Source organism: Neofelis nebulosa, chromosome 2 (assembly GCF_028018385.1).
Source record: "Neofelis nebulosa isolate mNeoNeb1 chromosome 2, mNeoNeb1.pri, whole genome shotgun sequence".
Classification (NCBI taxonomy): Eukaryota; Metazoa; Chordata; class Mammalia; order Carnivora; family Felidae; genus Neofelis; species Neofelis nebulosa.
The window spans coordinates 137,699,698-137,724,620 of NC_080783.1; the positions used below are offsets into that span (position 1 = coordinate 137,699,698).

Here is a 24,923-nt window from a genome sequence, read left to right on the forward strand (position 1 = left end):
AACATTTGTTCCTTCATGCATAACCACTTCTGAGTGTGTCTACAGGTGTGAAGTCCTGTGCTAAGAACTGGGGGTGCAAGGAGGCTCAGATAAACACGATCTATTTCCTGTGGGAGTTACAGTCTGGTTCAGGGGTCAGACAGTAATAAGTTATTCCATCAAATATTCCCTTCCTCTTTTCCTTCATAGCATAAACATTTACTGAACCCTTGTTATAATGCAGGCACTGTGCTTGGTGCTGGGGATAAGTACATGAGAAATTTAGAGCCCATGTACTTAAAGAGATCACAATTGGGTGGAACAATATAGACACAGAAGGTTTTATAGAGGGTTAAATGTAATGACATCAGTGTGTATACTCGAGAGATCTCTTTTGGGATTAGGGATAGTTAGAAAAGGGAGGTGATACGTACACTTGAAAGGTCTGTGGGGCATCTGGGTGGCTCAGTCAGTTAAGCATCCAGCTCTTGATTTCGGCTCAGGTCATGATCTTGTGGTTTGTGGGATCAAGTCCCGAGTCTTGATGCTTGGCATTTTTTCTCTAGCTCTCTCTGCCCTCCAACCCTCGCTTTACATGTGCACACACATGCATGTTCTTTCTCTCAAAATAAAGAAATAAACACTTTTTAAAAAAGAAAGCTTTGTAAAGTAGAGAGGTCTAAACGATGGCATAAGGAATGATGGGCAAAAAGCACAGTGCGTAGAAGCAGTATAAAATGCTTCATAAAAGAGGCATTTATGGAGCTATTAGTCAGTTGTAGGCCTGGGCACAGCATGCACATGAGAGGAGGTGGCATCCCTGAGTGGCACCAATTGTCCAGTGTCAGTGACAAGAGTGGGAAATACAAAAACACTGGGTGAATGTCCTGAATGGCCTTGTAGGTTAGAATAAGCTGGGCTTTTTTATTTTTTATTTTTTATTTTTAATGTAGGTGATTTGAGAACCACTGTCAGAATTCAGGTAAATTAAAGCTGGTTGAATCGCAGCTTCTTTTTTTTATTCAGTTTGTGCCTTTAAGCAATTTACTGAACTTTTCTGAGCCTCAGGTTCTTCCTCTGTAGTTTTTTAATGTTTATTTATTTATTTTGAGAGAGAGAGAAAGAGAGAGAGAGAGAGAGAGAGAACGATCAGGGGAAGGGCAGAGAGAGAGGGAGAGAGAGAGAAAGAATCCCAAGAAGGCTCCGTGCTGCTAGCACAGAGCCTGACACAGGGCCTGAAATCACGAACTGTGAGATCATGACTTGAGCCAAAACCAAGGGTTGGATGCTTTACGGATTGAGCCACCCAGGCATCCCTCTTCCTCTTTAAATGAGGCCAGTGAAAGCCTCCTTAAAGCTTATGAGGATTTAAAACTTTAAATAAAATAGTGTATGTTCAACGAATGGCTACACGAATGACTGACATTAGTTCCATCAATGATAGTTTGCTTCTTTTCAGCTTCTTTTACTCTATGATACAATTTGTGCCTTGAAAATAGGTTTGCTGGAAAGTGAAACTCCAGGTGAGGATAGAGGAGGTAAATTGTACAGAACCAGGGAAATAAGATGGCACAAATCGGGCCTGTGTGAGCACAGAGAAAAGGGAGGGTATCTGAGAGGTTTGTGGAGGTGGAAGGTTTGGAGCTCTATGGCACACTAGAGAGGATGGAGGCAAAGAAGAGGGAGCAATCCATGATGATTCCTGAGCTTCTCATTTAGGCAAGTAGAACGTTTATTCTGAGCAGTGTCTACAGCTCTGGCCTGCAATGTCCTGGGGTGTCTCCAGTTTTCTTGCAGTGTGTGCAGAACTCTGAAAGTATTCAGAATAAACGAACACTAACGTACTCCAAGCCTCTGTGTTTCAGTTAAAAGCATCCACATCCCCCAGTCACCCAGACCCAATGTCTAGCATCTGCCTTGACTCATTCTTCTCGTTCATTCCCCACGCCCAGTGATTCATCTGGTTTCAGTTTATTTCTTACAAAATACCTCCTCCACATCTTATTTCTTGGCCATTCTGACCATAACCTCTCAATTTTCAAGATCAGCACTTTTTACCCCTCCTCTCTCGGTTCCTAGCTGCCTCACTTCAGACTCTCCTCCAAATACCTCCCATTCTGCTTCTCTCCTTATTAGAACATAATCTGTTGCTAGTAACAAGACAAAAAACAAAACAAAACAAAACATTCCTGCTGTGCTCTTCCCAGCCAAGTTTATTTTCCCTCCTTCATATCCACTCAGTTTTCTTTGCATCACAGAAGGTTCTGTCAAGTCTATGTTTGCCTCAGCAAGAATGCCCATTCCTCTGTATCAATTTTATTTTATTTTTTTAAAGTTCATTTATTATTTATTTTAAGAGAGAGAGAGAAAGTGAGTGGGAGGGGGGAGAGAGAGAGAGAGAGAGAGAGAGAGAGAGAGAGAGAGAGAGAGAGAAAGAATCCTAAGGAGGCTCCACACTGTCAGCAGAGAGCCTCATGTGGGGCTCCAACTCACAAACCATGAGATCATGCCCATGGCCAAAGTTGGACACTTAACCAACTGAGCAAACCCGGTGCCCCTCCTCTGTATATTTTGGAGAGCAAAACAGAGTTCTGGGAGTCATGTGAACTAGGTTTGAATCCTGCTTTTGCCACCTGCTATGTGTGTGACCTTGAACAGGTCACACTTTAGCTCCTCATTTTTTCTAACATAGTGGGGTCTCCCTGAACTGTATTTAAAATGTCTTTCCCTCCCCAAGGAATCCCTTCCTCATTCCCTATTCACTTTTCTCCATAGCATGTTCCAACTTTTATATACTGTATACAATATTTTTGTTTTTGTGGGTTTTTTGCTGTCAAGCTTACTAGAATGTAAGCTGCGCATACAGAAGGCATTTATTTATTTTCTTCTCTGTGTATTTCCAGTAGCCAGTACAGGGTCTGGTATATAGGGGTTTCTCAGGAAATATTTGATGGGTGAATAAATGAATGGGGAACTGTTTTATTATCTCCCACATCTCTTTTGAGGGTTAAGTGAAATCCCATATGTCAGAAGTGCAGTGAAGCGTGTGGTGCAGAGAAGAAGATGCTGGTTATCATAGCCCTCACCTTTTTTTTCTTTAAATGTTTGATTTATTTTTGAGAGAGAGAGAGAGCTTGAGCGGGAGAGGGGCAGAGAAAGAGGGAAGCAGAGGATCCGAAGTGGGCTCTGTGCTGACATCAGGGAGCCCAATGTGGGAGAACTGTGGGATCATGAGCTGTGAAATCATGACCTGGGCTGAAGTCATATGCTCAACCAACTGAGACACCCAGGTGCCTTGGTCCTCACCTTTGATGACTATTCAAATCCTTTTTGCACTTGAGATTTTTCTTAAACAAGGGCCAACTTGCCCAGAAAGTGTCCCTGACTACCCAGTTCTCCCATTTTTCCTGAATTTCCACTGTACTCAAAATCTGGCCTGTTACATTCTAACAAGGAATTATAATCTGTCCTGCTTATCACTCTCTTCCCGTGTGCATTTTCTTTAAAGTTAAAGAATAGAATCCCTATGCTTAAGAAAATACAAAACAAATACTAGCTGAACAAAAGTTGTAGATTGGTTAATATTATTTTATACAAATGTATGCTTCAGAGTGCTTTCAAAAACGAGGGACTGCGTCAAGTCATGTAGTTCAAGTTACTGAGCCATAGAACTATGTGTAATGTAGTAATAACAATAAGAGTTATTTGAGTAGTCTTTATTATATTAATTCAATTATTCCTCACAACAGCACATTGAGATGTGAGTATTGTTGTCCCCATTTTTCAGGTAGAAGAAGAAGTCTAGTTTTATTGAGTTGCTTGCCCAGGCTCACAGAGTGACTAAATCAGAGAGCCCAGGATTAAGGCTCAGCCCTATTTGACCCCCAGAGACCATGCACTTCACCCCATGCAATAAATGTTTTACTTGCCACAAGGGAAGAGGGAAAATGACCACAAATGGATCAGATTAATTTATTAAAACTACTGGAAAAAGAAAACAAAACTATATATGTAGTGGTGACTTATTAGTGTCATTTTTGTAGAACAGGGTAGAATTATAGAAGCCACTAATGTAAAAATAAAATGCTTCAGAGGAATGTCACTTTAAATTATATAGGAATATCAGAAAATGTGAGAATTTTTGGCCTAGACACTTGCTCATTCATTAGTCTATTCATTCACTGTGGCTCTGGGAATACAATGGTGAGCAAAAAAAGAGAGACAGCATCTCTGCTTTCATAGAGCTTACCATCTTAGAAGAGATCCATGTCAACCAAGGTGTTATATGCTAACAGCTGTATAATTTCATTAGGAATAGGTGCTTTGATGAAAAGCATCAGAGATTGATGTGATCAAACAAACAAAAACAACCTGGGGTCAGAGAAAACTAGTGAAGAAGTGATACTGAGATGAGATACCACAGATGAGTAGGATATGGTGCCTAAAGAGTGTGGAGATGAGTATTCCAACCAAAATGCAGTGAAAAGGAACAGAACGTGTTTGGGAAGTGCAACAAAGGAAGGCTGCAAGGTGGGCAGGGTTTATTTACACTCTAAGAGAAATGGGGAGCCAGCCACAATGGTTTTAAGGAGGGTGACATGATCCAATTTGCATTTTGGAAAGAGCATTCTTATGCCACTCTAAAAATGGATTGGAGGGAGCCAAGATTGGATTTAGGGAGACTTTAGAAAGCTATTCTGGAATCCAGGAAAGTGGTGGTGATTGCTTAGTCTTTGGAGTTGGTGATGGAGGTAGAACAAAGCAGATACAAGAAATCAGAATTTTTAGGAAGGAAAATTGAGCAAATTGAGTAAAGGGTTGTGTGTAGGACCTGTAAAGGGTAAATCTAAGTTTTCAGCCTTGTGCAGTTAAGGAAGTAGACATGTGGGGGTGGTTTTCCTGAAAAGATCCAGAAAAAATCAAGCTTTAGGGTAGGGTAAGAATATGGGCAGATCTTGGGGCACCTGGGTGGTTCAGTTGGTTAAGTGTCTGACTCTCGATTTCAGCTCAGGTTGTGATCTCGCGGTTTTGTGAGTTCAAGCCCCACATCGGGCTCAGTGCGGGCAGTGCAGAGCCTGCTTGGGATTCTCTCTCTCCCTCTCTCTCCACCCCCACTGTTTCTGTCTCTCGAAAGAAAGAAAGGAAGGAAGGAAGGAAGGAAGGAAGGAAGGAAGGAAGGAAGGAAGGAAGGAAGATGGGCAGATCTTGGGTTTCATTTTGAACATTTGCTGAATGTTTCATACCTTTGACAACCAAAAGAATGGACTAACTTGCTAAGATATTGCAATCTTTTCACTTACAATTTGAGAAAACTCAGACCCAGAGACTGTCCAAGAACATATAGACTTGGGATTAAAAACCAAATTTCTTTTACCTACGAGCTTTTACCTATGAGCATTTTTCTAATAGGAAATCAGTTCCATACTTGTGAATGTTAGCAAGCAAGACTTGTTAAATATTTGAATATGATTCCAAGGAAGTTTTGGCAATTTCCTGCCTTACAATTTAAATAATAACAGTAATGAAGAATAATCATTATGCTAATAGATACTATTTAATGAATATCTACTATGTGTTTAAATAGTTCGCATATGAATTCTCAGCTGCTTCAGTGGTGTTGTCCTAACCCTCAATTAAGGCAAAGAGATAACTGATAAAACCTTTCAAAGAGTTTACCAAACCTAAATCACAGAAAAAGCAGTGACACTCATTTCAGAAGCCCATACTAACTCTAGACCAACTTTTCTTCATCTCATGACTTCTGTATATCTTCCATATATCCATATATCTAAAATATAGTTATTTCAACAAATTTCACTTCACAAGAATTTGTATCAGTTTTTTTTTCATCTGCTCAATTTTTCATTAATTTAGAACATTAATGAAAAGGGAAATGTGTGTATGTATTTCATGAAGTTAGTGTGAAACTGCTTGCTTGTTATGTTGTTATTAGTGAAACTTCTTGATTATATCTTTTGTACTCTAGGCAGTGGTCAATTGGCAAACTACAGCCCTTAGGTAAAACTTGGCCTGCTATCTATTTTTTTTTTAAGTTATAGTGGAACACTGACATGCCTGCTCAATTATGAATTGCCAATGTCTGTTTTCACACCAAAACAGTAGAGTGGAGAAGTTGCTGCAGAGATCATGCCAGCAAAGCCAAAAATACGTACTATGTAGAAAAAGAAAAGAAAAGAGAAGGGGAGGAGAGCGGAGGGGAGTGGGGGGAAGGGGAAGGAGAAAGGCCCCTGGGTTGCCTCAGTCAGTTGAGCTTCCTGCTTCAGCTCAGGTCATGATCTCACAGCTCAGCTCCTGGGTTCCAGCCCCATGTCGGGCTCTTTGCTGACAGCTCAGAACCTGGAGCCTGCTTCAGATTCTTTGTCTTCCTCTCTCTCTGTCCCTCCTCTGCTCAGGCTCTGTCTCTCTCAAAAGTAAATAAACATTTAAAAAAAACATGTACTGTGTGCCCCTTGCAACCCAAATTTTCTGACCCTTCCTCTAGAACAATCACTATTAGTTTTTTGTAGGGTCATCATTTGATACTGGGTTTATCAAGTACCTATCTCCAAGCCTGTACCATTCCTTACTTTAAAGATCTTGATGGCATGATAAAGTTCATATATCAGATTATCAGGTTTTGATCTGTGTTTCTGATGTGTAATTATCCATGGAAATGGAAGGGTAATAAATATACCACAACTAAGGAAATAATTTTTTTGTAAGATAAAGTCTCATAGTATGTTGTTATTATTTTGTAGATTTGTAAATTTTATTTAAAACCTGGAGAATAACCAAGGTCGAATTGGCCTTGAAATTATTCAGTAATGAGCCCTACTAGGGAAAAGGCTTTCCAATGGAGCATTTGTGAAAATATACAATGTAAATATGTAATTATATAGTAAGCATTTATTTAAAAAAAATTAATATTAGGGGGTGCCTGGGTGTCTCAGTTGGTTAAGCATTTGACTCTTGATTTCAGCTCAGGTATTTGATCTCACAGTTCTTGGCTGATAGCACAGAGCCTGCTTGGGAGTCTCTCTCTCTCCCTTTCTCTCTGCTCCTCCCCTGCTTGTGTTTGCTCTCTCTAAAAATAAATAAATATTTTTTTAAAAAAATGCATGTTAGGTGATAACTGCAAGTAAATTCTGTCTTTTATTTTGATAATAGACTATAAAACCCAGAAAAAAAGGCTGAAGAATATTTTACCCACTACGTAATATAAGCAAATAATAGCAAGAAACTTTCCTTTGTTGTTTTATTCACTATTTCTTAAAGTATGATTCATCTGCATCAGAAGATTTTAGGATATATTTCAAAAAGTGGCAACTCCTAGGCCAAAATTCCAAAATTGGAATCTTTAGAGGAAGGCTTAGGCATGTGCATTTTTAACAGTGCTGGGACTTTATTTTTATGTACACTGGAGTATGAGAACCTCTGGTTTAGTTCAAATGCTGTCACCTGTCTGGTATAATCAGTTGAAACTAGGGTCAATTTCCTTTATGTAAAAGGTCTTCTATTTCACTGGTAGCCCCAGTAAGCTATTGTTAAAATGCCAAGTATACATGGGATACAATAATAGACAATAAACTAGGTTAATTAAAGGGATGCTACTAAATTAGAAAGTGCCAATTGTAAAAGGTTTATTATGAATGTAATGATCTTGAAGCATTGGAAATAATTAGCATTTAAATTAAGTTGTAGGTTAGCCACATTAGGAAAGGTTAGCTTGCTATGAATTTTTATAAGGCTATGATGTTATTTATGGATTGATTTGAGCATTGACTATAACCTAATTTAATGAAAATTTTGGAATAATAAAATTGTCATTATTAACTGAGCTGCACATTAATTTTGAAATTTTCTTGAACACATTTTCACTGGAAAAACTATTAAAATTTATGCAAGATAAATATGGATGTAAAGTTATATATGTAATATTTAAGTAATTTTAATACTTTATTACTATGATTAGATATATTAAGCTACTCAAAAGGGTCATAGTCACCAGGAGTGTGGCTTTGTTTCAACTGTATTTTTTTCCTGAAATTTTAGGTTGTGTGTGTGGTAAATAATTTCAAAGGAAGACAACCAGAAAATGAACATCTCCACATGGATAACCTGGCACAGATGCCAATGATCAGCATTCCTCGTGTAGAAAGTCCTTTGGAAAAGGTAACATCTGTACAGGTGATTCATAATTTAAATTCTCAAATGTGATTGTTATCTAGAGCAAATGAATAATCATTCCTGCGAGTTCCTGCACATTTTTGATTTACTGAAACAAATTTAGAGTCTAATGTGGTATTTAGCAAGAGTTTAGTCACTGAGGACATCATCTTAGAAGAATGCATATCACATTGAAAATATTTCTTTGAATACCACATGCTAAGAGCTGAGTATACATGGAATATATTCTGTACTTTGCCATAACTTTGAGATAAGGAACATTGTGCAATGGTCTCATACAGGGGGAAATTACAAGATATTTTTATTTGAGAATACATGCATTTTTTAATATATTTCATTCTTTCCAGGCTCTATTTATGTGAGAAACTGCTTAGTATAATGCCTAGGACATAACAGTGCTCAATGAATTTCGTTGAATCTCATTATAGAAAGGTCTGGTCTCATTATAGAAAGGTCTAATGACAGGAAAACACCGATCAGGCCCTTCCTAATCAGGGAGGTACTGAAGGAAAGATTGGGAAGGATGGAGCCAGACCAGGCTGCTCTTTGAATGGCAAGTCAAGGCTTCATTAGACATGACAATGAACACAGAAGCCAAATAGTTAACAAAAATTTTTCTTGAGACTTTTTCTTGAGACTAATCTTGTGAACTAGAGAGGGTAATATTTCTTAAATGAGGATGCAGTTATGTACATTTGTAATTGGTTAAAAGATTGCTCCGAGGGTTACTAAAAGTATCCTCATCCCTGTCCATCTCCACATTTTGATCAATACATTAGATGAAGAGATCAATTACATGCTAATCAGGAGCTTCGATGGTGTCAATCAGCGAGGGATAATTAATACATCAGTTGAGAGAATAAAAGAGAGACTAGATGCAATTAACAACTAGAAATAAAGCACATGTTTTGTATTTGGATTTAAAAAGAAGTTCATGTAGGGTAGGGTACATCTAGGTTAGCTGCACAAACAAAAACAGGCTCAGAGGGTATTGTAGGTTACCATTCAGCATGTGTCAACCGCATGTTATTGCTGCCAAGTTATATGATCTTACGTTCCATTTAGGGAAGATAATATCCTGAATGAGAGCATTAATAGTTTGCTGTGCTCAGACTAACTTGGAATACTGAATACTGCCCTTGGTGGCATAGTTTTAAGGTGGGCATCATAAAATAGAGTAGTCGGTACTCAAATATTTGTTAAAAATGAGCAAATGAATGTGCCCAAGATGGTGGTGCGTGGACTCAAAGTCATGGATTATGAAAGCCTGTGGAAGGAACAGAACATGATGAGAGAAAAAGAGAACTCATGGAAGACGCAGTAACTTTCCATATATATCTGAAGGCCTACCGTATGGCAGAGGGATGTGATTTGTTCTGCTGGGGCCTCAGAGGTCACAATTAGGTTGAAAAGAAAGTGTAAGAAGACAAATAATGTCAAGAAAGAAGGAAAAACTTTCTAAAAATGGAATGGCTTCCTTAAGAGCAACGAAATTTCCTTTTATGCTAAGGATCCAAGAACAGTTAAATAATCACTTGCCCATTGTACTATGGAGGGAATTCAAGCATCACAGGGAGGATAGAGGTTCTGGATCATCATTATAATAATAATAATAATAATAATAATAATAATAATTACCGTTTAATTATCATTCATCATGTGTCAGGTACTATGCAGATTGCTTATGTAAATTCAACAAATATACTCCTATGCTCTGCAAATACAACTTCATTCCTTACGACAATTTTTTTTTATTTTTTTTGATAAATTTTTTTTTTAATATATGAAAGTTATTGTCAAACCTTACAACAATTTTAAAGCTGGGTGTCATTATAGTGGCAAATGCTAATAGTCCAAAGAAGACCTTCTCCCCTTCTTTCTTTTAGTAACTGAATTCCCCAATCCAATTTTAGCTACATCCACCACTGCCCAGCCATAGTCTGTATTTCCCTGCTACCATTGCAGTCAGACGTGACCGTGCAGCTAAGTTTAGAACAATGGGATGTAAGCAGAAGTGGTAAGCACAACCTCTGGTTCGTCGCTTGAAGATTCTTGTCTCTGTCTCTTCTCCCTCTTCTCATCAAGTGGAAAAGGTAGTGACTGGAAGTAATCTTTAACTTTTTTAAATGACCGATCCATTTTGACAGTGTAGGTTCCTGGCTGAGCTCATGAAACAGTCCACATACACCCTCTAGGTGGTTCTGAAAAAGAAATAAACTTCTTTCCTTTCTGAACCATTGGATTGCTTTCATCTCTTTGGCACAGTGGCTTAGCTGATGCCATATGACAATAAATGTCTCCATTGCAGAGTTACGGAAACTGAACTCCCAACTAGTTAAGCAGTTTGTAAAAGTCCACATCATTGATGAGCAACAAATCTATACAGTGTGACATTTCAAGATACATGTATTGTACAAAATTAGATCTTTTTTAGCTCAAGAAATAAAGATAGAAAGCAGCAGAATTTAGGAAGAAATATTAGACATATTTGGAAGACAATGGTCTGGGTAACAATTAGTGTTCATTTTATATACCTCAGAAGTTAACTTGAACATTAATTACTATCTTCTGTTGTTTAACATATTTATTTGTATAAGGATTCTTTAGTAGCCTCCTAGCATTGCCAAATATTCTGATACACCATTACATCCTTCTATATATACAGTGTATATTATATACATATGTATATATATAATTCGTGTTGTTGAATTTATGCAAATTGATTTTCATTTATAGTGATTTTTAAAATATGAAAGCAAAAATATTCTACTAGAATCTATGGATTTCAAGATATCCGTGTTTATTAACTTCTTTCATTCAGTTTTTGTTTTGTTTTTTTTTTTTTTTTTAATTTTTTTTTTCAACGTTTTTTATTTATTTTTGGGACAGAGAGAGACAGAGCATGAACGGGGGAGGGGCAGAGAGAGAGGGAGACACAGAATCGGAAACAGGCTCCAGGCTCCGAGCCATCAGCCCAGAGCCTGACGCGGGGCTCGAACTCACGGACCGTGAGATCGTGACCTGGCTGAAGTCGGACGCTTAACCGACTGCGCCACCCAGGCGCCCCCAGTTTTTGTTTGTTTATGACAAACTCATGTGCTCTGTTTTTACCTTGGTGGTAGTTAGGGAACAAAGATGATTTGAATCTGATTCAGTTCTCCCCTTTGCCCACCGAAGTGCACTGTCACATGCCTTGCTGAGGTCCGACTCTGCTCCCCACTCTATTCCCCCCTGTTTGCAGGCAGAATGCTGTGTGCACAGGGCAGGGTCTACTCCTGCAACACACAGATCACACACAGGAAGACCATGAATCAAGGTGCTGGGGACACATTTCAGGCTTCCCTGTGGAGCTCTGCTGGTAAGACGACATGTATTTGTGCTCATTAGCTGGAAAGGGAGGAAGGCCATCATTTAAGGAAGCCCACAATGTTTCTCTTTCTTTTATGATAAGGAGTACTTGGAGTAAATATATTGCTTTTCATCATAGCTCACGATGGGAAACAAGTGAATGCAAAATTCTTCCCAATAGTTTGATCTTAGGAATTGATAGTTGGAGGGTGCATTAGGTTCTTAAAGCTGGCCCTCTGAGGAGAGAAAGGGAGTCCAGTATTAAAGTTCCAATTGCAGGCACGCCAGTCGTTTAAGCACTGTTACGCCAAGCTGTCGTTTTCTGCTTGTCATTTTGTGCGGGGAAGGCAAAGGGTTTCTTTCCTTTAGAAGTTGTGTACTTATATAACCTCTTATGTTCAAAGTACATGTTTGATAAACTGTAAGCTACAGAGTAATTACAGCATGCCAGCATTCTTTATTTTTATGCCAGCGATTTATCCCTTAATTATAGGGAGTTTGTCATATAGTTAATTACCACAGTTTATGAGAAAAGTCATGATTTTTCTGAAAGCTAAATAAATCTGAACATTCATTACATTTGGTTTTATGAAAAGAATTAATCATCTATGGAAGCTGGCCCATCATATCTCATAGTCCAGTAGATTTTTAAGTTGCCAATAACTTCATTACCGCTGTTTATAATAGCAAATCATAAAAGTCTAACTGTGTATCAGCCTTGAATGATTAAATCAATGTTGGTACATCCTACAATGGAATCTGGTGCATTATAATGCGGTGTTTCAGCTCACAGGTTCTGGAGGTAGACTAGCTGGGAATTTGGGACAATTTTGACCTTGGGCAGCTTATTCAAATACTCTGTGATTCAGTGTTCTCATTCCTCGAATGGTCATTGTGAGAGTTGAGCAAGCTTATAGTAAAGCACTGAGAACAGTGTCTGGAACCTGTAAAGCCCTTAACCATTGCCAGTGATAATTATTATTACCATTTAGCAGTTGAAATGGATAAGGTAAATCAAGATGTGGAAAGTTTTGATACATATTGTAAAATTTATTTTTTAAGTTGATATATATAAAATGTGTGTTATAAAATGTGTGTGTGTGTGTGTATAATGAAGCCAGTTATGCAAATTACCACACAAGATAATTTCTTTCTAGTAGGATCATTTATTTCTAGAAAAGAGCACATAGATGAGAGAGAGAGAAAAAAAGAGAGAGACTAGTTACCAACCTGAGAGCAATGCTTAAACCTAAGGAGGCAACTGAGAGAGTGGATCTGATTTCTTCTTTCTTTGCCTTCCTTCCTTCCCGTCCTTCCTGCCTCCCTCCCTCCTTCCCTTTCTCCCTTCCTTCCTTTCCTTTTTCATTTGTTTTCTCTTTTTCTTTCTGTAATGAATAATTGTGTAACAAAAGCAATTACAACTTTTAAAAATTATCCAGTTTTCTTAAGCTGCTCTAAGGAGGTTCTGGTCATGCTTCCTCAGATTGACTACCACTGTGTTCAGATTTACCAAAGTCCCTTGGAAAGATTCCCTCAGAGCAATTTAAATCCTATGCTCCTTCCTCATGACTCACACGATCCTTTTTAAAGTGTTTGGTTTATTTTTATCTGCTGAATTGGGCATGGAGGCCTTGGTGTGGCTCAGATGCCTTTGTGCCCTCATGCCCAGGGTCCCGCTTCCTTTGGCACACCTGCAGCCAGCCATCCCCATTTCAGATACTGTATGTCCTGAGAAACCGCACACAAGCCCTGTGCATATGCCTTTTATTTATGGGATCCACAAATTCACACCCCACCAAGGCCCCAGAAAACCAACTTTGTTCATAGGTTGCACCACCCTTTCCTTTCAGACTCATCCTTTTCTGGCTCCTTCCTTTGAGGGCCCATGCATCTCAAACAAAAGCCTCAGTGGTGCTGGCTTCAGGATGTCTCCAAATACATGAAGATGTTCTTAATTACTCTTGGGAGTCCAAGAACCAAAAGTCTGACTCTCCTTCTAGGAAGTGGAGATGGAAACATTTACATATTCATTATCTTTAGTTCCTTATTTTAGCAAGAGCAAAGAATTAACATCTTAATAGCTGTGTTACTAGGAAAAACTAGATAGAGTAAAATTTTAGTCATTTCTACTAAATATCGTATAAATCGATCCAATTTGAAGGATGTCACCAAAGGGCAATTAAAATGTTTCTTTGTCAAAAAAGAAGCTCAATATTGCAGAATTGGCTAAAATCCTATAGAATCCCAGTAATACCCCAAAATTTCAAAGAGTAAAGATGAGAGATAAGAGCATTCTCTGAGAGAAGGAGGAGTCTATTCTATTTAAAGCATAATTCAGCACCTTGAACCAACACCATTTTGAGACTGGATGAGCAAATAGGCAAATACACAACAAAAGAAAGTCTTCAGGCAAGAAGCTTTCCCTCTGGTCAAGCTTCTCATTAATATTGATTCATGGCAAATGAAGGAGTACTTTTCCTCAACTGAACAGGTGCTATAAATAGGGGGGAGAGTTGTCTTTATTTAAAAAAAAAACAAAAAGCTAGCTCCAATACTTCACCATCTACTTAGAGTAGAGGTTAGGCTGAAGTGACTAGCAATAGTTCTGATGGTCCAACAACCATGAGAATGAAACTGTATAGGAATAAAGTGATAATCCTATAGCTCAACTTTTTCTACCATTTCACTCATCAAATCACCAAAATTCTATTATAAAACTACACCCTCCATCTTTTCAGCTCAAGATCTAAGGTAAGGATTCCTTGACTATTTGTGGAACAATCTGGGGATAGCTAAATCTATTGGTCTTCCAGTGTAAATAATCAGGACAATTACTTAAATCCTTTATATGATATCATGACATAGATGAGAAAGATAGACACATTTTACGAGTTAGAATATGTTTTTGAAAAAAAACTACAAAAAATTTAAATTCATTATTAATAGTATTTTCTTTCCACTGCCAAGGAAATTAAAGAAAATATGTGAAATGAGAGATGAAAGGTAGGTGACACAATGGCACAATTAGGAAACTAATGTAAGAAAACAAATAACATTATGACAGAATGGAAACCAATAGTAGAAACCATAAAGAACAAAATCCACACTGGAGAAAGACTTATCAGTATATTAAGGACAGGTTTCAGCATATGTAGTAAAAGAACAAGAATATAAAATTGACCAGAGAAAAGATAACAGATACAGAAGACATGCTACAGAAATCTAACATGAATCATTGTAGTTCCAGAAGAAAAGGACAAATAGAAGTATAGCAATATTCAGAGATATATATCAAGGAGACTTTTCCTTCAAATAAATACCTTCACTCTAGAAGAGTTAACTAGATACAAGGTAAAATTAAAATATATACTAAAACTTAGATTGTATTTCTCAGTGAAATTTTTGTATTTCATTACTGAAGAAAGAGTCCTATAAATTATGTGGGAGATGTTATTATTATTCCCAATTATTAACTATCCCCTTCCTTAGGCAGAGTATCCTTCCTGCTCCAATTATCTAGGATTTGGTCAATAACATCTGAATGAACCTGATTTATACCCCATTAGTCAGAAACCTGTAGAGACATCAAGAATTTTGTCAACTTTGTTGCTTCTGGGCCTCTTTCCAGGAAAAGTTCATTTTCCTGATAGGGGCTGTTCCTTTAGCCTGGATCCTAAAACGGGAAGACAAGGGAAGCAGAAGGGTACCCAGCCAGCAACCTGGAGCAGATCTATAGAACCTGCCCACCAACATGTGGTATGAGGGAGAAATACATATTTGTTGTTGAAGCCACTGAGCTCTTGAGGTTTTAATATAGTATACCTAGTGAAAACTAACACACACACACACCAAGGCAGAAAAAGTTGGTTACCTACCAAAGTCTGACAGCACACTGGGCTCAGACTTCTCTCTCTATAATAGTAGATGCCAGAATAGAAAGGAGTAGGAGTAGTGTTTTCGGAGTTTTCAAAGAAAAAGTTTGTGATGTCAGAATTCTGTTCCCACCCAGGGGTGCCTGGGTGGCTCAGTCAGTTAAGCATCCAACTTTGGCTCGAGTCATGATCTCATAGTTCGTGGGTTCGAGCCCCATGTCAGGCTCTGTGCTTACAGCTCAGAGCCTGGAACCTGCTTCGGATTCTGTGTCTCCCTCTCTCTCTGCCCCTTCCTCCATCATGCTCTGCCTCTGTCTCAAAAATAAGTAAAACATAAGAAAAATTTTTAAAAAAGAATTCTATTCCCACCCAAAAGGTAATTTAAGTATTAAGACAACCATAAAATATCAGATATGTAAGAATTCAGAAATTATATTACTCATGAAAAGTTACCAGAAGATTTTTTACCAGTTAACTGAGCAGCACACCAATATCTAGAGCTCTCAAGTTAGAAAAGTCATTATAGGAGTGAATGGGCAAAAAGAATGGAAACCATTTACATAATTAATTAGAATTGACTATAGTAAATATAGTAACATAGAGAAAATTATAATTTTTAAACAGAAAATATATTTAAAAAGAAAATAATATAACAATGACAAGATGAGACAGAAATCCTAGATGTCAACAAAAGTAAAATTATGATAATTTCCAGCTTTTATGAAGGAGGGACTCAGCATCAATCTTTTGTTCTTGACATTGCTACCTAGAAAAATATAGATTCAAGCATTTTTAAAAGTAAAAGTTATCAAAAGTAATGAAAAACACCCTATAAAATGCCAGTAACAAAGTGTAAAGTATCAGCAACATATGTGTTAAAAGGTTAATGTCTGTAATATATGAAACATCCTAATTGAAAAATGGGCAAAGTTTATAAATATGCAATTATTAGAGATCAAATACAAATGGGAAATAAATATATGGAAAAGTATTCTCTGTCACCTTTTTCTCCTTTTTTCCCCTTTTTCTTCTTTTATTGAGGTATAATAGACCTATAACATTATATTAGATTCAGGTGTACAACATAATGATTTGATATTTGTGTATATCCCAAAATGATTACGAGTTAACATCTGTCACCATAGAGTTACTAATATTTTTTCTTATGATGAAGACATTATTTATAGTCACAATGCTGCACATTGTTCCCATGACTTATTTTATAACTAGAAGTTTGTAGCTTTTGACTCCCTTCACCCATTTTGCCCATGCACCACCCCTTGCCTCTGGTAATTACAGACCTGTTCTCTGTATCTATGAGTTTTGTTTTTGTTTTTGTTTTTTTTAGACTCCATGTGTAAGAGAGATCATATGGTATTTGTCTTTTTCTGTAAACTTATTACTCAACAGTGTACCCTCAAGGTCCATCCTTATTGTTGAAAATGGCAAGATTTCTTTCTTCTTTACGTTTAAATAATAGTCTGTTGTGTATAAACTTACCACATCTTCTTTATCCATTCACCTATCAATGATTACTTTGTAAATAATGCTGCAGTGAATATGGGAGTGCATATATATTTTCAAGTTAGTGTTTTCATTTCCTTCAGATAAATACCCAGAAGTGGAGTTGCTGGATCATACCATAGTTCAATTTTTAACTTTTTGAGGAAACATCATAGAATTTACATTCCCGTAAGCAGTGCACAGAGTTCTCTTTTCTTAACATCCTTGCCAACACTTGTTATTTCTTGTCTTTTTGATAATAGCCATTCTAACATGTGTCAGGTGATAGTTTCTTATGGTTAATTAGATTTTCCCAGACAATTAGTGATGTCGAGCATCTTTTCATGTGCCCGTTGGCTATCTGTATATATTCTTTGCAAAAATAACATTCATATTTTCTGCCCATTTTTTAATCAGATTGTTTGTGGTCTTTGCTGTTGAGTTGTATGAGTTTATATATTTTGGATATTAACCTCTTATCTAATATATGACTTGCAAATATCTTCTCCCATTGAGTTAGAGGTTAGCTATGGGCTTGTCACATCCGGACTTTATTATATTGAGATACATTCCCTCTATACCTATTTGCTGAGAGTTTTTATCATAAATGGATGTTGAATTTTGCCAAATGCTTTTTCTATATCTATTGAGATGATATTATTTTTTATCTCTCAATTTATTAATGTGGTGTGTCACATTCATTGATTTGTGGATGTTGAACAATCCTTGCATCCCTGGAATAAATCCAACTTGATTGTACTGAATTATCCTTTGAATGTGTTGTTAAATTTGCGAAGATTTTACTGAGGATTTTTGCATCTATATTCATCAGGGATATTGAGCTATAATTTTCTTTTCCTGTAGTATCCTTTTCTGATTTTGGTATCAGAGTGTAAGGCTGGCCTTGTGAAATAAGTTTGAGTGTTCTTCCCTCTTCTGTTTTTTTGGACTTTGAGAAGAATTGGTATTAATTCTTTTTAAAATGTTTGGTAGAATTCACCAGTGAAGCTTTCTAGTCCTAGACTTTTGTTTCGGGGGAGGTTTTTTCAACGTTTTTTTTTTTTTTTTTTTTTTTTTAATTTATTTTTGGGACAGAGAGAGACAGAGCATGAACGGGGGAGGGGCAGAGAGAGAGGGAGACACAGAATCGGAAACAGGCTCCAGGCTCCGAGCCATCAGCCCAGAGCCCGACGCGGGGCTCGAACTCACGGACCGCGAGATCGTGACCTGGCTGAAGTCGGACGCTTAACCGACTGCGCCACCCAGGCGCCCCAGGGGGAGGTTTTTAATTACTGGTTTAATCTCTTACTAGTAAGATTTTCTGTTTCTTCATGATTCAATCTTGGAAGACTGTGTGTTTCTAGGAATTTATCCACTTCCTCTAGGTTATTTATTGATGTATAATTGTTCGCAGGAGTCACTTACGATCCATTTTATTTTTGTGGTATCAGTTATAACATCTCTTTCACTTCTGGTTTTATTTGAGTCCTCTCCTTTTTTTTTTCTTGATGAGTCTAGCTAAAGATTTGTTATCTTTTCAAACTTCTGTCACTTGTGATGAAAATTCATGAAGAGTCTTTTATGGGATGCTTATGAAGTTGGTTTTCACCCTGTAAGCAATGGGGAGCCATTAAGGAATTTAAGAAAGGAAATGCCATGTTTAGAATGGAGAATGAATTAAATAAGAGCAACACTGAGCAAAACAAAAACCAATCTGGGAGGTTATTGTACAAATCCAGATAAATTATTAAGATGACATAGACTGGATCTCAGGACAGCCATGTCATCTCATTTTGACTGACCAGGCATCATTTGGCAACGTCTTTTTTCAGTCAGATGCTGATTCTGATCAGAGGAGTTGCCTTTAGTCTGTTTAGGCTGCTGTAACAAAGTGCCGTAGACCAATGGACTAATCAACAACAGAAATTTATTTCTCAAAGTTGTGGTAGCTGGAAATTCCAAGAGCAAGATGTCAGCGAACTCAGTGGCCCATTTCCAGTGTCCCATATGGCAGAAGGAGTCCCTTTTGTAAGGGCACTAATCCCATTCATGAGGGCCCCGCCCTCATGACCTAATCACCCCCAAAGACCGCACTTCCACTTACCACCACATTGGGTTTCACCATTGAATTTGGGGAGAACACAAGCATAGTCTATAGCATGGGTTATCTAACTATCCCAATGATTCACAGTGGAAAAGGGCTAACTGCTAGCCAGGTGTCACTAAGAAAACTGTCCCCTACTGTCACCCCCAGAAACATGCTGACCTCTCATCTGTGACATTTGCCTGTCTTCTCCTCAGAGATTTCTCTTATTTATAATGAATGAATAAGGAGTAGATTGGCATTCCTTCCAAGGATCTTCCTGGGTCAGGCTGCATTCATCATAGTAGCAAAGCTCTGAGCCCTTTTGTCTTTTACCTCTCTCTTTCCCTCTGCTTTTCTCATAGCAAAATGCTGGCATTCAGATTTGCATAGGTAAGCACATGAAAATAATAATGTGTGCATATGCATTATTGATTTTAACTGATGCTATACAGAAAATCTAAGGAGAGGAATACTTTAGCAAAAGAACAAAAACATTTTTAAATAAATATGAAGATAGATGGGATTTGATAGAAAAGGGTATATTTCTAATAGATCTAAGAATTCATGTCTACATAGTTTTATTAAGGCAGTTAGACAAGCCACTATAATCACTTATATCTAATTTGGGATAATTTCTAGAGTTAACTTAGTGAATATAACCTAGTATAAAAGATGCTTTTTGAGAAAATAATTTTATTTCTATTTAAACCTAGGCATTATTTTTTCTTAGATTATATGATCTAATCAAGTGGATCAAAAGGAATTCCCTTTTGCCAACGACACAAAAGGGAAGATAACTATAGGGGTAATTTACAAGATTACAGTTTTGCCTTTTAGGTAAAGGGCTTTTCACCAACCTATACTACCCAAGAAATTCATACTATAAAAGCACACTCTAACAGAAGCTTCACTTGAACGGAAGTGGTTAGCAGTGGTGACAGTTCCAAACATCTAGAAATGTCATAATGAGTGGATATTATTACAGATAGAAATTACCATGTTTAATTCCTGTGGCTATCGCAAAGGGAAATAATATGGATAGGAAAACCCTAAGGGAATTCACAATGACCCAGAGAAGCATATGCATTGACCTTTACATTTACTGTTTTGCAGATAATAAAATCACAAGGGTCGAGGAGAGCCTGACTTGAATTTTAGGCAGAGTGGGAGTGGGGGACAGATGGGAAGCCAGGCTTCTACAGCTGGAAATTTTGAGTTTGAAGCCTGGTGTGGCCACATAATAACCAGGCGGGATAAAACAAATTACTCCTCCTTACCTGAACAATTGGTACAATAATGATTTCCTTTTAGGGTAACTGTTGGAATTAACAGATCACAAATAAACTTCTTGGCACATTGTGGGTGGTTAACACAAATTAGTTACCCCCCTGCAACAGTGATTCCCTTAATTGGATTTTCATCTTTTCTCAGACTAAGAAACCCCTATAGGTGTATTTCACGGACTTAAAAGTTTATACAGATTGTCTATGTCATACATAGCACATGTGGCAGAAAATATTATAGCTTAAAATGTTGCATCTATTAGTGTCATAGCAAATAGCCAAACAATCCTGTGGCTTCTTGCCAAGACGGATATGATTATACATTACCGTGCTCTCTGTGATAAATTCCTTCGAGGTTTCAGAATGCTATGCATGAATAACTATGGCAATCTAATTTAGGATTTAGTTGCTTTTCTATAATGCAAATCTTTGTTTTACAGAACTGCTGAACTGTAGTATAAATGTTACATAAGACCTTGTCAAAACAACTTTATTAGTGATTAGATATTGGAACAGTTAGTGAAACTAAATATATTCATATTTTAGGCATTTCTTCTTCAATCTAAGCTTTGAGCACTCATGAAAAATATTTGAAGTAAATGAGTGCATGCTGTACTCTGTCCTCATTTGTTAAGTTTAATTTGCTTTAAAAAAAAGCCAATTGAGGATGGACATTCCATCAAGCATCAACATTTTAGGTCAGAAAAACTAGCATATTCTGTTATTACTTTGCCATTGTCATTTTTCCTATTTGTGCTTCCGTATATTTAGTATTTTTTTCCAGACTATTAATAAATACTAATATATTACACAAGGAATAAAAGCCAGATTTTTTTTCAGTTATATAAATGGCCTTTTATAAAAGCATCTTTTCAGTAAATTACTTTTGAATATAAACATGCTTCCTCATCTTATTTGTGTGAATGAATATAAAGTTGATGACTGCATTTTTAAATTAAATGATTCCTATAGTCATCAGTTAAGGAGAGACTAAAACATGATGGATCAAAAAATCATTCTTGACACACACAGTTATACATGGGGAACTGCTCCCATCCATTCATTCCCCTCTTCTCTCAGATTCATTCCTGTATGGTGGTCTGTCCTACAGATATTTATGGAGGCCTTCAAAATGGAGCAGGAATGCCATGACATTATGCAAGTTTTTTGCACGGAAAAATGTAAAATGTTATTTTGCTAAAACCAGGAAAATAATGAACTCATTCACAGTCTTCTGAAACAACCATAATTTTTTGTTGTTTCTGTTAAAGAGGCAAGTAATTTGTATATATTGTTTAAAATGTGAAAGTCTGGGCAAGCAAAAGTGGGTAACAGTATCCATATACTAACCACAATGATCACTGGAAACGTTTTCTAAAAGTAGCCTTGATGACCCCATCCATAAGTGTATGTGTGGATTTGTGGATAGTATAGGATCTCCCTGGATGTTCTTTTCTGTAGCCTGGTTTTGCTTGCACAACCAGTCATAGATATGGTTAGAGTCAATAAATATAATACTCGTATCAGCATAATAGTAAAAGCTAATCTTAAGGGGAGCCTAATTTGTGCCTGCAAAGAACTTCACACATAAAACATCATTTTAGTTTTTATAGAAACCATTTGAGTATATCTTATTTTTCTCTATTTTACAGAGAAAAGAGACATAGAAAGGTTAAGTTGCCCAAGGTCACACACCTAGTCTGTGTTCTGAAACAAGAATACAGAATTGTATCTTCAACTTTCCATTTCCAAATATGTTTCATATTTATCACTTCAGAGCTAAAACTCATAATCACTATGCTATACAATATCATACAATTACATTGAAAACATTCTAATTCATACAAACTAACCATTACCTTTGTTAGGCATGGAGAATTCTTTCCACTTCCAATTTCCCATAATTATAAACAGTACTAGGGTAAACATCTCTACAACAGATATCTTGGCAATTGCCATTAATAATTTATTAAAGATATATTCATAGAGTCAGAAATGCTGGAAAAGCAAGGATGAGTACTCTTCAGGCTGTTGGTTTAACTCATAACTTTATGTCCTCTCCAACAATGCAGAATATTATTTTTAATAATCTTTACCAATCTTATAGGTCAAAAATATATGAAGTACTTCATTTAATTTGTATCTTTTAAATACCCTCCCATATATTTATTTGATATTTTTCCTTTGAAACAAACATTGAAGCAGTAATTCAAGAATTGACAAACCAAACTCTAGATACCACTTGGCCTTTAGACTTAATTCACAATGTAGCTAATGGTCTCAATATATTCCCCCCCCCGCCCCCCCCACTGGGGTTTATTAAAGGCATACTTTACATTCTATAAAATTCTCTTTTTTAGCATACAGTTTTATGAGTTTTGTCAAGTGCATGCCATTGTATAATCACCACCATATTCAAGTTATACAACATTTCCATTACCCTAAAAAGTTTCTTCCTTTCCCTTGGTAGTCAACCCCTCTTTCAACCCCTAACCTCTGCAACCACTCATCTGTTTTCTGTTCCTACAGTTTTGCCTTTCCCAGAATATAGTATAAATAGACTCATATACTATGTAGCCTTTTGAGTCTGACTTCTTTCACTTGGCATAATGCATTTGACATTCATTCATATTATTACCTACATCAATAGGGTCTTTTTTTTTTCCTTTTTATTGTTGAGTAGTATTCTGCCTTATTTATGTACAATTTTTTAATCCATTTACTATTTGAAGAACATTTGAATTTTTTAAAGCTTTTCACAATTATAAATAAAGCTAATATAAAAATTCACGTACAGGTTTTTGTGTGCATACGTATTTTTCCAAATCTTGGATAAATACCTAGGAATAGGAATTGTGGTTTTAGGATAAATGTATATGTACATTTACCAAAATTTTCCTAAGTATCCGTGTCATGGTTCATGGTATTTATGGTTTTGAATGGGTCTGAAATGAATCTTGATGTGGCTCATCCAGTTTTTACTAACTGGTACCTTCTGGTGAAAATAGACAAGTTTAATTTTTGTATTTTTTTTTCAAATTTTTATTTATAACTAGTTAGTTAACATATAATGTAACATTGGTTTCAGGAGGATTTAGTGAATCATCACTTTACGTATAATACCCAGGGCTCAACACAAGTGCCCTCAGAATAGGCAAGTTTTAAAATGAGGAGTTTGGGGGTGTCTGGGTGGCTTAGTTAAACGTCCGACTTTGGCTCAGGTCATGATCTTGTGGTTTGTGAGTTCGAGCCCCACGTGGGGTTCTGTGCTGATAGTTCAGAGCCTGGAACCTGCTTCCGATTCTGTGTCTCCCTCTCTCTCTGCCCCTCCCCTGTTCACGCTCTGTCTCTTCATAATAAATAAACATTAAAAAATTAAAAATATATAAATAAAATGAGGAGTTTTAATTAGATCCTGATTATACAAGAATTTATCATACACTTCATCCACCACCCACATCCTCTGATTCTTCCATCAAGTAGATTTGCTTATTTAGCAAATCTAAAGCATTTTAAAAAGTTAAAAAGAAATGAAATAAATAAGAATCCAATTAGGTAGATTAAAATACCAGTGCAAAATAAGGCCTGGATACAATGTATGGATGAGTTACCTTTTTTAAATCATCATCGGTTATATATAGTAAAATTTTATTTGCAATTAGATTTGTAATATATGAAATATGTAACAAATGTCAAATAAGAAGCATTATGGTACATTTCCCAGGATTCATGAGCTTACAGTCTAATGGGGGGATAGATAATCTTATAAGCAAATACAGAACAGGGTGGTGATGGCTATGCTGGAGGAGGACATAAAGGGAGATCTACCCAAACATAGCAACGCTTGCAGCATCTTCTAAGGGGACATCTGAAGAACTGTTAGCTAAGTGAAGAGATGAGAAGAATGTTCCAAATAGAGGAATCAGCTTGCACAAAGATTTTGTTTGGCAGGTGAGGTAAGAACAGAGGCAAGAAATTTGAGGGTGCCGTTAAAGAGTGTTCAGGTGGGGTCCAGAATAAGGGTAAAAGAAATAGAATTAAGAAGGGGCAAGTGGGCTGGGCCATATGGACAGATTAATGGTTGAGAAATTTCAAAAATGGCCAAAGAAACTTTGTAGTATGAAGGAGGTAGGACAGGAGGTAAATTGGGATTTTACACTGCTAACCAATCACTTTTCTACAACTTTAGGCAGTGGTTCTCAGACTGGTATAAAAGAGATTCCTTACCTTACAGCATTTGCAAAAAGGGCACATTTCTGGGAAGCATGCCCAGAAGGCCTGGGCAAATGTGTGCCTGGGAATCTATAGTGTATCAGCCACCTCAGGTGATGTGGATACAGACCCAGTGTTGGCCTGGATCCAGCTGGGCCTGCCAATCTTCTGAAATAGTAGTTTTCAATATTAGCTACACATTAGAGTCATCTGGAGAGTCTTTAAAACTACCATTGACCAGGCCACACCTCCGACCAATTAAATCCAAATCTCTGGTGTGGTATCAGTATTTTTTCTTAAAGCCCCCCAGGTGATTCCAGAATGCAGCCAAGATTGAGAACCCATGCTCCTAAATATTCATTGTGGAAAGACTTAAACTCCTTAGCTCCTCGGGACTTGGAAATACGTCATATGATCTATAGCTAATGCTCCAGTAAAAGCCTGGCCTGCCTC

General features: G+C 37.0%; 1 protein-coding gene across 3 annotated transcripts in view; it reads left to right on the forward strand.

Annotated features, from left to right (window-relative positions):
- Positions 1–24,923, forward strand: part of PLPPR5 (phospholipid phosphatase related 5) — a 125,730-nt gene that overhangs the window by 87,104 nt on the left and 13,703 nt on the right. For 2 of the 3 annotated variants that reach the window (XM_058716457.1, XM_058716455.1), the window contains one exon: positions 8,032–8,166. In XM_058716457.1, coding sequence (XP_058572440.1) covers positions 8,032–8,166 — 135 coding nt within the window. The remainder of the gene's footprint in view (positions 1–8,031; positions 8,167–24,923) is intronic. The other variant, XM_058716456.1, reaches the window with a different exon arrangement.